The sequence below is a fragment of the Pseudonaja textilis genome, chromosome 1 (assembly GCF_049901715.1).
Source record: "Pseudonaja textilis isolate UNSWEBS1 chromosome 1, rPseTex1.2, whole genome shotgun sequence".
NCBI lineage: Eukaryota > Metazoa > Chordata > Lepidosauria > Squamata > Elapidae > Pseudonaja > Pseudonaja textilis.
Genome location: NC_141990.1, coordinates 184141499 through 184156459, shown reverse-complemented (window position 1 = coordinate 184156459; position 14961 = coordinate 184141499). Strand labels below are relative to the sequence as shown.

General features: G+C 37.1%; 1 protein-coding gene across 12 annotated transcripts in view; it reads left to right on the top strand.

Moving 5' to 3' along the window:
- The window catches only part of OSBPL6 (oxysterol binding protein like 6), an 89504-nt gene that overhangs the window by 38869 nt on the left and 35674 nt on the right, over nt 1-14961 (top strand). For 4 of the 12 annotated variants that reach the window (XR_015740261.1, XM_087917255.1, XM_026697005.2 and 1 more), the window contains exons 8-11: nt 481-613; nt 1523-1626; nt 2183-2269; nt 8433-8507. Coding sequence is in view for 11 of the 12 variants with exons in the window: in XM_087917255.1 (XP_087773381.1) it covers nt 481-613; nt 1523-1626; nt 2183-2269; nt 8433-8507 (399 nt within the window). In the remaining variant the exon portion in view is untranslated. The remainder of the gene's footprint in view (nt 1-480; nt 614-1522; nt 1627-2182; nt 2270-8432; nt 8508-14961) is intronic. The other 8 variants (XM_087917582.1, XM_026697007.2, XM_026697006.2 and 5 more) reach the window with 3 other exon arrangements.

Genomic DNA, 14961 nt, shown 5'->3' with positions numbered 1-14961 from the left:
TAGTCCTCGACTTCTAACAGTTCATTTAGTGACCATTTCCCATGGTCATGAGATTTACATTCCAATGCTTGACAACTGATTCACATTTGTGACGGTTGCACTGTCCCAGGATCATGTGATCACCTTTTGCAACCTTCTGCCAAGCAAAATCAATGGGAAAACCAGATTCACTTAACAACCATATTACTAATTTTACAACTGCAGTGACTCACTTAACAAAAGTGGGGCAAAACTCACTTAACAAATTCCTCATTTAGCAATATAAATTTTAGGCTGAATTGTCATAAGTTGAGGACAACCTCTACCACATTTACTGAAATATTTGTTATTAAGTTTAATTTAGACTAGAGTGTCAGATACATACATGCGTCAGTTTTTAAAGAAGAGAATAACAATTACCACTTTATTTTTTATCACAGGCAGTTTTTCTCCCAGAATTCTCACAGGTATATGCATATATGTGGCTATATCTTTCTTTAGGTCTCACAGAATAATTTCCCCTGGCAACCGTCTATCCCTTGCAGTAGCAGTCTACCTGAAACGTGTACTTCTGGCCAGAGTAAAGTAGTTGCTTGGTTGCAAGAATCAGAGGAGATGGACAAGTGTGCAGAAGGTCAGCACTGCCTTCCTTTAATCTTCACTGCTACTGATAGAGCTACAAGGCGAACATAACTTGAAGCTATGGTGGAAATGAAATGTCCTTATTGTATGTTATATTGCAAAAAATACATAAGAATTCTCCTTCGGCTGTGCTTAAAATGAAGCCACCTCTTTTTAATTACATGCCATTTTTTCCAAGAACCATCAACATTCAGATTTTCAGGACTAATCAAAAGTCGTTCCTAATGTTAGTATATTTTATAGTTAAAAGTACTCCACTTCTACTTAACAAATATTTCCTATGTAATATACAGTATATTCTATTTCAGCTATAGAGCTGAAAATTCTGTAGTTCCTATATATTATAGGTAATACTGGTAACAACCTAGTTTATACTTTCTACTTCAATGTATCCTTTAACATTTTTTAAATAGTTATCATTTAACTCAGAAGTAATATTTGTAGGGATTAAAGATAGTCCAGAATGAATTTTAGGATGTTCCCATTGTTTGCCTTGAAATACAATTTAATGATAGAAGAATCAAAGAATAAAAACCTTCCTAAAACTCTGTGTTTAGGCAGTTTTTTCAATGTGTCTTCCCGTCAGCACATAAATTGTTTTATTCTACATATGGAATAAATTCCTATCATGATATCTACCAGTCTGTGAAGATAATTCTGAGAAGGTTTGGGGACATGCAAGGAAAAAATTTCAACAGCTGTGTGGAATAGAGAAGGGAACCCAAAATCTGTTAGCATAATGTGGCATGAACTTTATGGATTTGTAGCGTGTGAACTTTTTGTTTCTGAAATGTTAGTGGGGAATGGGGGTTTCAGATATCATCATTTCAGTTAAGTCCTCTTGCGTTCCTCCATCTTAATCGAAGTTAGTTTTTGTTCTAAATCTTTTTTTTTTGGTCAGATCTCGCACATTGTCAATCGAATCTTGTAAAACTCAGTAAAATTCTTCAGAACTTAGAAATACTTCAGAGAACTCAATCAGCACCTAGCTTCACAGATATGCAGGTAAATAAAATTTATTTTTAAAATTATTAAAATAATGCTTGCTTATACTATCTATTTTGCATTTGAAATATTCTCTGTATGAACATTCTCTGCTAACAGCCATATCATTGTCAGTATATGAACTTCTAGTATGACACAAGGTGGTGCAGAATTATTCATTATTAGAGTCAGGTTCTCTAATGAGCGTCAACTGAAATAATTTTTAAGCCTAAATTGCATACTTTGTTCTAAATTTAATATTTGGTTGCCGTTTTGTTCTGTGTTCTTTGTATTAAGGACTATTCTGAAAAGAAAAATGGAATTATCCTAGCTAGCAAATTTTAGAAAGAATTCTTTATTGTAAATGGTTGAAGAATTGTCCTGCAGTTTTTATTTTTGAAACGGTCTTTAATAGCATGTTTGCTTTATCTGTACCATAATATATAGAATAACACTTTGCTTATGTTTGGCAGACAACTAATGCTCGATGTTTGTTACTAACTTTTGCAGTATTGTCCATGTCAGCTTTGTCAGCTTTAACCCAATGCTTTACTACTTTGATTATTTTATAACATAGGCTAACAGTGTAGATAAGAAAGACAAGCGTGTCACCAGAAGATGGAGAACAAAAAGTGTGAGCAAAGATGCTAAAATACAGCTTCAGGTACTGTTTTAACTATGGTTTGGTTAAGTATTTGTTAAAAATAATAAAAACATAAAATTAACTTGAATTTGAATATTTAATTGTTGATAGCTTTTTTAAAAAATTTAAGGTCAAGATCTGCTGCTCAAATTATTTTTGTAATTATTTGTCCTTTCTTAGAACTGTTAGATCTCATTGCAGAAATCCAGAGGGCCGCTGGAAAGTAGCAGATAACCATAGAAAAAAATATTTCCATCTAGTGGTTCTTTGGATTTTACAGCCTTGATCTGGTAACCATATCTTTTCTCCTATGAGCATAAAGGCTTATTAAATGAAGAAAAAAGAAAGAGATAGACCTAAATAGATTGTGCAGAAGCTACATGATTATTTGTTATAAGACACTATCATAAGTTACATGTTGAGTATATGTGTCTATTTTGTGTGTGAATATATTTTGGGAAATCACATTTAATCGCCATACTTACAGAACAGTTACATACAGCACCAGTGTGCAAGGTTTATCTACTCAAAAGCGATATTATATCAGATACTATCCTTGCATAGATGCCCAAAGTTTTATTTTCCTGGATGCCTTAATGTAGGAGGAAAAATCAACAAGTAGTGAAAAGTCAGTGATGTATATATGAGATGGGACATCTGTAGAGTTTTGAAATGAACAATTTCAAAGATGAGATAATTTTTCCATCATCTATACAAACACGAGGTTTTGCAGGATACCAGTATTGCTCATTGAAGCACCACAAAATCAGATCTTGGATGCTGGATTTAATGAAATAAAAATAGCATTAAATCTGTTGAAAAATGGTAAAATGTCTGGAGTGAATGGAATTAGAGCCAAGATATTCAGAGAAAATGTAATTCCATGACTACATCACTATTTCCCATTATTTGTCACAGGAGGTTTCCATTGCATGGAAATGAGCAATTAAAATAGCTACTTTGGAAAATGGCAGTAGTTGCATGTGCAAAAGCCACTGAGACCTAGAACTTTTACCAGTCATTGGGAAGATCTTCATGAGAATCATTGACTGACTTTACAAAAACAGTGGGAATAGACAAGTGGAAATCAAACTAAAGAAGATTATTACTTTATGTGTTTATGAAAAACTTATATACAGATCTGGAAGCCATGGTGCAGAAAGAACATGGTGAAACAGTCTGTCTCAAGATTGGCGAACATGCACTTTCCCCTTATTTATTCAAAGTGTATGCTGAATATATAATAAGAGAAGCTGGGTTGAAGTATGTCATGATTTTAAAATTGGAGGAAAAATGTCAACAGTATGCTGATACTATGATACTATCCTGATAGCAAAAATGGCAAGATGGAATCTATTATTTATGGAAGAATTCACTCTAACAACTTTATAAACATTTCTTTTATGAGTGAAGTAGAATATTTTCACAATTTTTTTAAAAAAGACATTACTTTAACAAAGAGAGTATTGCAAGCTTGAAAATAAGTAGTTTCTACTTAGACAAATAATATAGGTGTAGTGGGGGAGAGGAAGAGAATAAGAGGAGGAGGTTTTTGGTAGGAAGAAGAGGAGATAGAGGGAATGTGAGAGGAGGAAGGAGAGGTTTTTTTGTGGGGGGAGGAGTCAGACGGTGAGGATAGGAAGGGATGCCTGGGAAAAGGAGGCCTGAGAGGATAGGAAAAGAGGCCTAAGGGGGAAATGGAGAAAGAGGTCTGGGGAAAGCAAGAGGAGATGAAGGCAGTAGGGAGGATACGAGAGGCTTCTGTGGGGCAAGCCTGAGGGAGAGAAGGAGGAGAGGATACGAGAGGCTTCTGTGGGGCAAGCCTGAGGAATATAGGAATGAGCAGAGGAGACCCCAGCAGGCTATACAAAAGTGGGAGAGAGGAGATTGACCACCATAACTCTACCTGACCCAGGCCAGTAGAGGTGCCAGAGTGAGGGTCCAGTGTGGACCGGCAGCCCTATCAAGAGAGCCAAGAGAACCTGGACTCCAGCGGCCCTTTCGGGGATAGCGCTACGACAGTTGTTATAAGTGTACAGGATAAATTGAATTTTTTTTCTTCCTAGGGAAAAAAAAGGAATCATGACTTTCACTGTATTCTTTCTGAAGTTAGAAGTGGGAGAGAACATGTTGTTACCCTGAACCACACTATACATTGGAGTTTTGCAATAAAAGATTCTGTTTAAAATATTTGTCTTCAAGCTGGAATTAGTTTTGGTCTCTAGCTTGGAGACAACCTGCTATGTCTTTCCCCAAAATCAATTGGAAAAAGGTACCTTCTTACATCTGACTATTTGCCAATAAAGTGGTAATTGGTGTACAGATAATCAGATAAGAAGGGAAATTAAGACTGCATATAAAATATTTCATTTTCTCCTTGAATTATGTTTTGGTAATAAGTAAAATGCATTGCAGAAGGGTTTTTTTTAAACATATGGAGAATATAGCACTGTCTTCAAACAATCTTTGTGTTTGTGGTATGCTTTGCATGAAATGTTTACAAAGCAGTGGTTTTGTTATATATCTCAGTTAATGTCTTGTGTAAAAAATGCTAAATTTAGACTTTTACTTCTCATGATCTTGATGTTGTTCCTCTGTTGATGCAGTCTTGGACTGCATTGACTTTTTTGGCAGCTGGTGGCACATACTTATGTAATGGTTTGCCAGATCCTTCCCAACAATTACTACTATTGAGCTAGGTACTGGTAGTGGTGCCGTAGTTGGAATGTAGTATTGCAGTCTATTTCTGCTGACTGCCGGCTACCAGCAGTTTGGCAGTTCGATTCTCACCAGCTCAGGATTGACTGAGCCTTTCATCCTTTTGAGGTCAGTAAAATGAAGACCCAAATTGTTGAGGGCAATATGCTGACTCTGTACAACACTTTTGAAGGTTGTAAAGTGCTGTTGCTACTACCTATTCTATAGCTGTGTATTTGGTTTTTCTTGCCTAAGTGCAGAACCTTAGTGATGGAGCTGTTTTTTATAGCAGAAATTTCAAAGGGATTTTTCTAAAATTATTCCATGCTTTCAAAAATTCTGTTTAGATTGCTTTACGACCTCTTTATCTTAATTTTCCACATAGAAAGTATAATTGAGAGGCCTATAGAATTTGCACATTTCAGAATTAATGTGATTTTTTTTTTACAAATTACATGGAAAGATTTTAGATTAACAGTCAACAACAGTCTAAAGGATTGTTTTTCTATCAAGTCACCAAAATTAAAGAAGAAAAAAGAAATAAATGTGCAGGATTCTAAAACTTTGTATTTTTATGTAAATTGATACTTTAGTGATATAGATGGGATTAATGAGGATTGGTCTAAAAGCCTCTATTTCTAATGTAGAGGTGTGCTCTGTATAAATATGGTAGAGCAGGCATGTCAAATTCAAGGCCCGTGGGCCAGATCCAGTCCATAGGGTGCTTAGATCTGGCCCGTGGGGCCACCTGGGAAACAGCAAAGTACTGGCCTGCGGTGCCTCTGCCAGTGAAATGGAGCTGGTGAGGGAAATAACAGAGCTCCGTTTTCTCTTGCAGAGGGCTGCAGGAGGCCATTGCAGCCAAAAACTGAGCCCAGGAGTGACCCTCATAAGCTCCGTTTTTGCTGGGAGATTGCTAGCAAAACAAACTACTAGCAAAAATGGCATTTGATTACACAGGTGACCTTGAGCTGACCACACTCAACTCTCCCCCCTGGCCCTCAATGAAATTGAGTTTGACACCCCTGTGGTAGAGTATCCTCCTCTTAGTTTGACTAAGGGGTCCCATGTCAAACTATAGATCACATCGTGACTTCCTGTAAGCTGACAACATAAACCAGTCCAGTATCTGATTTTTTAAAATATAAACAATGCTGCGCTTCAATGGTTGTATTACCTAGACACTGATATTTGAACGTAGATCTTTTTAACATTTATATTTTATTGGGTTTTGCTAATCTAGATGAAATGTTAATATATATTGCTAGTCCATGTATGATGTGCCATGTGCTAAAATAAATACATTTGTAATATATTAATTTTGAAGACTGTTCTGGTTTAATAATAATAATTTATTGACTGGTGGTATGTTGGGTTAGTGGTTAAAGACTGAGCTGGTCAGCTGAAAAATCTGACAGCCAGGGCTTAAGACCCCAATGCTGCAGAACAGAGTGAGCTCCTTCCTGTCCTTGCTCCAGTTCCTGCTGACCTAGCAATTCGAAAGCATGCAAATGTGAATAGATTAATATTAATCATTTTGATGGGAAGATAACAGCGTTCAATGCGCTTTGGCATATAGTCATGCTGGCCACATGACCATGGAAATGTCTTTGGACAGCACTGACTCTCTCAGCTGAGAATTGGAGATGAGCACAGCCCCCTAGAATCAGACACACGTGGAGAAACTTTTACCTTTACCTTTAATTTATTTACTATTGTTTTTATTTTAATGCAACAATTTAAATTGTTGCTAAATTATGAAAACCGTTTGAAATAGGAAAAATATATTAGAAGCTCATGCAGTTATTTTTGGATATGGATTTCTAAAAAAAAAAAAGAATTCCAAAATTCTCCTTTTGTAATAGACTGCGGTGGCTCATAATAGAAAGGTTCCTAGATATAACTAAGCATCTGTATAAATCATGTCTGGTATAAAATGGAAGTGAATCTTTTCTCTCTTTTCTGTTCCCAATTTCTGTTCTCATTACCTAAAATATAGTACGAACTGTACTCAATATCAGTTTTAGCTGTATCGAGAGTTTTCTCACAATCTCCACCAGTTATTTCTGATTCTTTACTCTACTCTACTTCACTTAAGCAATGGCTTATTGTTAAGGACCTAGAGGGATAGAGCTGCAGAGGCAAGAGATGCTGAAGGGAAACATCCAACATAGGTATAGAAATCTGTTTGCTTCATATTAACATATAGTCCAGGAATAAAGTGAAAGAATGGTGCAGAAGGAATGTAGCAAAGATTTGTGCAACCTTAAATCTTACTCCCGTTTTCTGGATTGAAAAAAGTGTAATTGACTTGAACAAGCTTCAAAGGCAGAGAGGAAACATTCCTATCCAAGTAGGAATATGTTATGTGTTTTACTTATTATCAGTTGGATGTACTAAGTTGTAGTGTGACTTTTAAAAAGAATTGGTTGTAATCCTGCAAAACTGCTGCATGCTGCATGCTGAGGAATGGTAATTTTACAGTAGATCTTAGATGAAATATTTAAAGATAGTCATCACTCCTTTGGTCAATGAAACATACAGATAGTTATTTAATGTTTGGTGTTATTTGGGGATGGAGGATGCACAATAGTTTTGAAAGGAAATGAACAGACAGGTTAATAATGCAAAAATCTACAGAAGGTTGATTGCAGAAAATAGCCAGCTTGGAAAAACTTAAAATATGAGCTTATTTTGTCTAGCTGACTTGCAGGAAGTCTGCAGAGAGGTCAAAAAGTCTTAATGGCTGCCACGATCATATACTCAAAATCCTTATGATACATGTAAAAAGGTCAGTGCCTCAATTGCATGGTAGCGGCTGCTATCTTAGCTTTTTGGCCCTTTTCTTATAGCCATCCTGTAAAGTATAAAGCAGTATAAAGCAGCATTCCGGGTGATTGTATTAGAAATACAAAATAAATCATCTGACTATCACATTCTTAGTTTTTTGTTGTCTTTTCATCCCATACCTACTTTTTAAAATTATTTTCATGATAAAAGATTAGAAATAAACCATAGTTGACCACAGTCAGATGGTACTGAGAAAGCTGCAAAACAAATATTCTGAATTTCTATTGCATATGATTCAGTGACAAAACAAAACAAGCTCTTTTCTACCAAAATATTCTTTACTACTATGACTTGTGATAAATTCTGATGATTCCTCATAGAGTGACAATATTAAATTATAGCTAGATGTGATAATTTGTTTACCTACTCCCCTAATTGGCCAGACAACAAGCAATACAATTTCATTCAGTTTAATTATCTTACCTGAGGGAAGAAAATTACTTTCCTTTCTTCACACATGTAATAGATGTAGGATAAGATAAGTGTTTAGGTTCAGAGTTATGGAATTTTGCATTTTTAAGAAGAAAATTCCATTATAAATCAACCCTTCCTTTTTTTGTTCATCTGTCTCCTTCTTGCCTTCCATCATTCTTCTTCCTTCTTTTTGCTTCCTTGTTCTTTTCATGTTCCCTGTCAGGAAGGGACTGCGCTGAAGGGCCAATTCGGTACTGCACGGCGCCGGCAGAGACTAGCAGCAGCAGTGGCTACAACAGTGAGTGGACTCCTCAGTCAAGGCACCTCCAATTTTAAAGATGAGAAACTGTATACCTTGAACATGCACTTACCATATGGAGAGTTGGAGCCCTTCAGAGGCGGGTCCCCTTGGAGAAGTTTAAAGGGCAAGGTTGGAAAACCTTGCTCTTTAAGGGGGATGGTGGCGGAATACAAACTTTTATATTTATATATAAATAGGCTCATAAAGTTCTGTTTTATAGAAATTTCCAGAGGTTTTTAAGCATCCTATAAAATCTAGCCAAACTTCATGGACTTTAGATCTTGTTGATCCTGTAGAAAGAAAGTGTGATTCTAGCAAAAACCCTTCCGTTTGATTGGACTGTAAATTGTATTGTTTATATAGCCATTTCTCACATAAGTGGTTGTATTTCTATTTTCTGAGCTATGTTTTATAGTTATATAAGTTATATAAGTTTATATATATATGTGTGTGTGTGTGTGAGTGTGTGTGTGTGTTTTCTGAGGTTCTCGTGGGTATTAGCATGTGGATCTTACGTGGGAGAAAACCCGAATAACCAAAGATCCATATATATATATGTATGTATGTGTGTGTATGTGTGTGTATATATATATATATATGTATATATATATATATATATATATATATATATATATATATGTATGTATGTATGTTTTCTGAGGTTCTCGGTATTTGTATGTGGATCTTTGGTTATTTGGGTTTTCTCCCACATAAGATTGGAAGTATCTAGATACTTCCAATCTTACGCGGGAGAAAACCCAAATAACCAAAGATCCATATATGTGTGTGTGTGTGTGTGTGTGTGTGTGTCTAGGGGTGTTTGGGAAAAGACCCGAACACACCTAGACCTACATACCTGTACCCGTGAAAATCTACGCAAATCTATGAAAACGTGTGTGTATATGTGTGCGTGTGCATGTGTGTGTATGTATGTGTGTGTGTGTGTGTGTGTGTGTGTATGGTATTCAGCTTTGTTCGGGTATTTTCCCACATGATTATAGTTGTAGTAATGTTTCGGCAGAATCTCATCTGCCATCATCAGGCTTCTGTATTCTGTATTGACGAACACAATACAGAAGCTTGATGATAGCGGATGAGATTCTGTGGAAACATTGCTACAACTTTAAGAGCACAACTATAATGATGTGGGAAAATACCTGAACAAAGCTGAATACCATACATGTAAGTACCCACGAAAACTTAAGAAAACATATATATATATAATAGTTATATAAGTTATAGTTATATAAATTATATATTTATATTTGCCAATAATTGTTGCTAGTACCATGGTTATTTTATTGGTGAAAAGTAGCCTGTCTCCTTCCCTCTCCTTCACCTCTCCCATGACAGAAATTAACTTTTTTTATACATGGCCACCTATGGAAGAGTCAGATTTTTTTTAGTTGGGGGCCCAACTTGAATGGCATTTTAGGAAACACCCTCCAACATTGGTCAAACTGACCAATGGCTGGAGTGAAAGAAAGAAAAAATGTCAATTTAAATTAAATGTAAACTAAATTAAGTTTAATGAACATGCTCCATCCTCATATGTTTAGTATTTTTCCGTGACATGTGGAAAAGTTGTAATTAGGAGCAACAATTGGAGTGGCTGCTCCCAAGACTTTGGAGGGCCCCCCTAGCAGGGGTGGGATACGACAGGGTTAACTACCAGTTCGGGATTTACGAGCTTCCCTGCTTCCCTGTTAATCGTCATTAGCACGCTGCCGTGCTGAGAAGCAAGAACCTTTGAAACAGCCCTAACAACATAGAACTGCTATGTCTGCTGCTCTTCAGAGCTACCGGTTCTACAGAGGTGGACAGAACTGGTAGAAACCCACCCCTGCCCCCTAGGCTTTGTGACCCCAGAGTATGTGCACCTTTTCTGTTAGTGAATTCTGTGAGCTAAAAAGAAAGAAAGGCTTAATCACTACATGTATTTCTCTCCCTAGAAGAGTAGCAAAGTTAAGTTGTGGGAGAATACAGAGGTTTCATACCTGAAAAGCAAATCAGATATAGAATTTAATTCAAATTGGAAACATTTATAAATAATGATTTTATATATAGACTTGTAACACAGTCCGAATTTGGGTTTCTCTTAACTTGAAGTTTTAATGCATTTGTTTCAGTTAATTATTGATTATTGATTTGATCCTATTAATGGAAATTATACCTGACATTTGATATGAAGCATTTATCTAATGCTTACCTTGACATTTTAATTTAATTTTATGTAGCTTGTAAATCTATTCTTTTCCCTTTTAAAAATTGTTCTGCTCTTGGATATTTTAAATATCACCAAAACAACAAAATCAAAAGAAAAATACATAGCCAGGCAACTGATTTTCATAAAACTCAATATGAGTTACACATACCATATAAATTAAATTTATATAGTATGTATAACTAGAAAACTACACACACAAACACATACATAAATATATATTTAAACTGTGGATGCTTACTAGAAAGAGTTTTAATATAATTATGATCTTAGTTAATTGTTCAATCCACTTTCCTCCTGAAGATTGAAAGATCCAAAATGTATTTGCTTGTTTTTTATCCCACTTTTTTTTTAAATAACTCCCCTTCCAAAAAATCCAAATGAGCTAAAATGGAGTGATGATAAAACTAACAAATGCCTACATGTGTTGTATTTGCGCACATGCGTGCACACACACACACACACACACACACACATTTTCACACCCCAGGCTGTTAGTAAAAGGCTATTCAAGTTCTGATGCTCATTTTGGAGTGAACTCAGTGAAATCTGAATAGCATTAGTTCTCAGTTCAGTTGTTTAAGTCATACTGGTTCTTTTAATGGAAAAGAAGATTTCTGTACTAGCTCCACTAGGGAATTCCTTCATGTTAGGTAAGTTTGATCACTGCTCCTATCTCAAAAAGTCATATTACTACCATTATGAGGACCCAAATTGTTGTGGGCAATGCGCTGACTCTAAACCGCTTAGAGAGGGCTGTAAAGTACTGTAAAGCAGTATATAAGTCTGAGTGCTATTGCTATTATTATTAATATTTAATTTTCCTTTTAAAGAACTAAGACATCTAATGGAAGGACCAGTGGTGGTATTTGACCAGTTCTGCCTGGTTCTGGAAAGCCGGTAGGAGCGATGAGCAGTGGAGACTGATCTGGTTCTCTCCACTGCTCTAATGGGTCTGCTGTTGGGCCCACCTGCCCGCCCAGGTTCCCATACTCACCTTTATCCACTGAATTTGAAGCGCAGCTGCTTTGCGTGGCACAGAAGAGTGCTGCGCGGCAGCTGCTGAAGCAACCAGGATCATGCAGGCTTGCAGGAGGTGAGTTAGAACGCCTCTGTGCCTGAGCAAACACCTCTGTGTGTGCATGTGCGCAAAGCGCACCCACCAAATCAGTGGCAACAATATTTGAATCCCACCACTGAGAAGGACCAATCAATATAATTAATGAAATAAAGTTGGGTTAATTTGAATAAGTGGAAGTAGAAGAGTACACACATAATTCAATAACTTAAAGACAAAATAATTATAATTTAAGATAATTTTTATTTACGAGGAGTCCTGCAACTACCAAGGGACAGACAGTTCATGAATCTGAATTGCCAAAAAAATTAGACTACTTGAGACTTCTATAACGAGATTTTCTGATATTTAAAGTAACAAGTGACTGTGTGGCTAATTAGCATCTTAATATATAAAATACATTTATTTCATTATGAGCACTGTAATACAAAATATTAGATAATTGAAAGAATTCAGTAGAATATTACAAATGACAAAAGCAATGTATGTTTACCAAAAGACATTATTTAAAATAACAATATTAGTAACAATTAAAAATCAGCTAATGCCGTAAGTTACTGCAGTGACCAGGTTTGATGCCAAGAAAATTTTAAAAGTGTTCCTCCCACCTTAACTTTCCATATGTAGGACATTTTAAATTTGAGACATTTAAGAAAGTCATTTATTGTACGTATCGCTGGACTTCTTGTTCAGGCAAGCTCTTCGCACTCTGCCCGGCGCCAGGTAGGGATGGCGGCTGGGCGCTTCTCCTGGGGTGGGCTGATCTTGTGCTGTGGCCCCGGGAGATTCGCCTCCCCATGTGGGGTTGGACTGCCCTCTTGGGCAGGGCAGGCTTTGTCGTACCGGTAGTAGGGTGTTGTTTTTAAAAGAATGGGCTTTGCCTTCGAACGATGCCCAGGAAGGCGGCAACAGGAGCGCCTGAAGCCAAGTGTCTCCCCTGGGCTCCATTTGCAGGAAGGACCCCTGGCCGGCCCCGCATGGCTGCGCCAAATGCTGCATGGCTGCGCCAAACACCACAGCGTTGTTCTAAATGCCGCGGCAGCACGGGGAGAAGGGAAAGCAGTGGTCGCGGAAGGTCTCCCGATACAAAGTGCCCCACCAATGCCGAGGTCAACATCCAAGCCATTGCCACCCACCTGCCCGAGGATGCAAGGGGGGGAATTAAGCCACCCCAAAAAAGACGGCCTAGCAGTTTTTTCAGGGCTCAAAAAAAAAAAAAAAAGACCCGGCCTTATTATATGAGAAACACGGTAATTATAAATGTATTAAACATTAGAAATGGGCCTTGAGGAAAGGATGAACACCCTATAACACCTTTATTCTACCATTGGTCCAGTTTGTAGATACTATATAAAATTTATTATCTTCCCTTCCATTTGTTAGAAACTGGTCAGCTTTGAAATAGTCATATTCAACTGGTTTTAAATAATTACATTCAAATGTAAGATTTACTTTATAATGATCTGTTATATGTGTGCTAAAACACAAATATTTAAAATTAAGGTAGATATAGATTCCTTCCTGGCCTAATTAGATCTTTTCAGGTATGATTTGCATTTATTCAGAGTCACTGACCCTCCCTCCAAAAACATAAGGATTCAAAGTGCTCTTTGATGTATCAGCATGCTTTGCTGGCTTTCAAAAGTGGCATTTTTTCTTATTCTCTGATCCTTGGGTAATATCATTATTTTCTTCATTTCAAATTTCCAAGATTTAGAAAATCTTAAATCTTGAAAATGTTAGCAGTTGTTTTATTGATGAGGGAACTGCTGCATCTCTTTAGATCCTAGCTTTTTGAAAGAGCATACACTAAATAAATGTTTGGTCTATGACAGTGGGGCTAACCTTTTTCGGCTCTCGTGCCGATAATTGCGCATGCGCTTGCTTGCGCACGCTCGCGTGCCAACACCTCCTGCCCATACACGCACAATCCCCCCTCGTGCACCGTGCATCTCTGTGCATGCGTGTGCAATTCCCTCGTGTGCCATTCATCTGCGCATGCGTGCACGATTCCCCCCTCATGTGCCGCACATCCACATGCACGCACGATTCCCCCCTTGCATGTAACACATCTGTGCATGTGCACGTGTCTCCCGTGCACCCCCTCCACCCCTGCACATGTGCACCAGATACTTGACAATCACCTGTCGGGCAGCGGCGCCCACGCGCATGCACAGTGGGGCTCTTCTGGGCGACTTCTCACGTACCGGGGGAAATGGCTCTGTGTGACATTTTCGGCATGCATGGCATAGGTTTGCCAACATGGGTCTATGGAGTGCAAATATTCTCCCAGAGGTTTCCAGAGAATGAGTTAACTTCGTGTGAACTTCTTCTGTCCTTGTCTCCTATTGTCATCAAAGGAAGCCATTGCAAGAGATGTTTTCCCGATGTTGGAGAAGTGTTTTCAAAGCCTCTTGAAGGCAAGGTGTGTTGCCCTAGCCCTCAGTCTTATAAGGTTTTTTTTTCTCCCCATAGTTTATTCAAACTATGATTCATATTTATACAAGAGAATTTTTAACATTTTCCTGCTTCCATTTTAAAAAGAAGATCCTAGTTTATTTCTTCCCTGGAAAGATTTACAGTTCAGTGCTAATACCTCAGGAGAGTATCTTGATTTCTTTGTCAGTGTAACCATACGTTCCTCTTCTATATTCTCCAAGGGAAAAGATTGGGAAAGTGTTGTTACAGTAGGATATGTCTAGTTGAATATTATCCATTATATGCATGTGACAATAACATTGCAAATTCCTCTTGTTTTTTTCAGTTTCAGCTGGATTTGTGCTTAAATATTGGAACTTAGTTGATTTAAATGGGGTTCCAGATAATAGCTTAAATGGAACTTAACCTTTCAGTTAGAATAACTAGATACCTAGAGGAAAGAAACTCAACAGAAATATAGTTTAGCTAAATAAGAATTTCAGTCCAGGATTTGAAAAGTTGTTAACAATTTTATTTCAGTCCAGTTTCAAATAGTATGGAAAATAAAATAATCTTATTGAAATATAGAGTAATGTGACTTTTTATGTTGCTGTTGTTCAAATTATTTTAAAATACTATGTAATTTTTTTTTGTGATTGACAGGGCTTTGAAAACTCTTAGAAAGGAGTGATTAGGATGTCTTGTGAAGAAATTAATTGTGAATCCACACA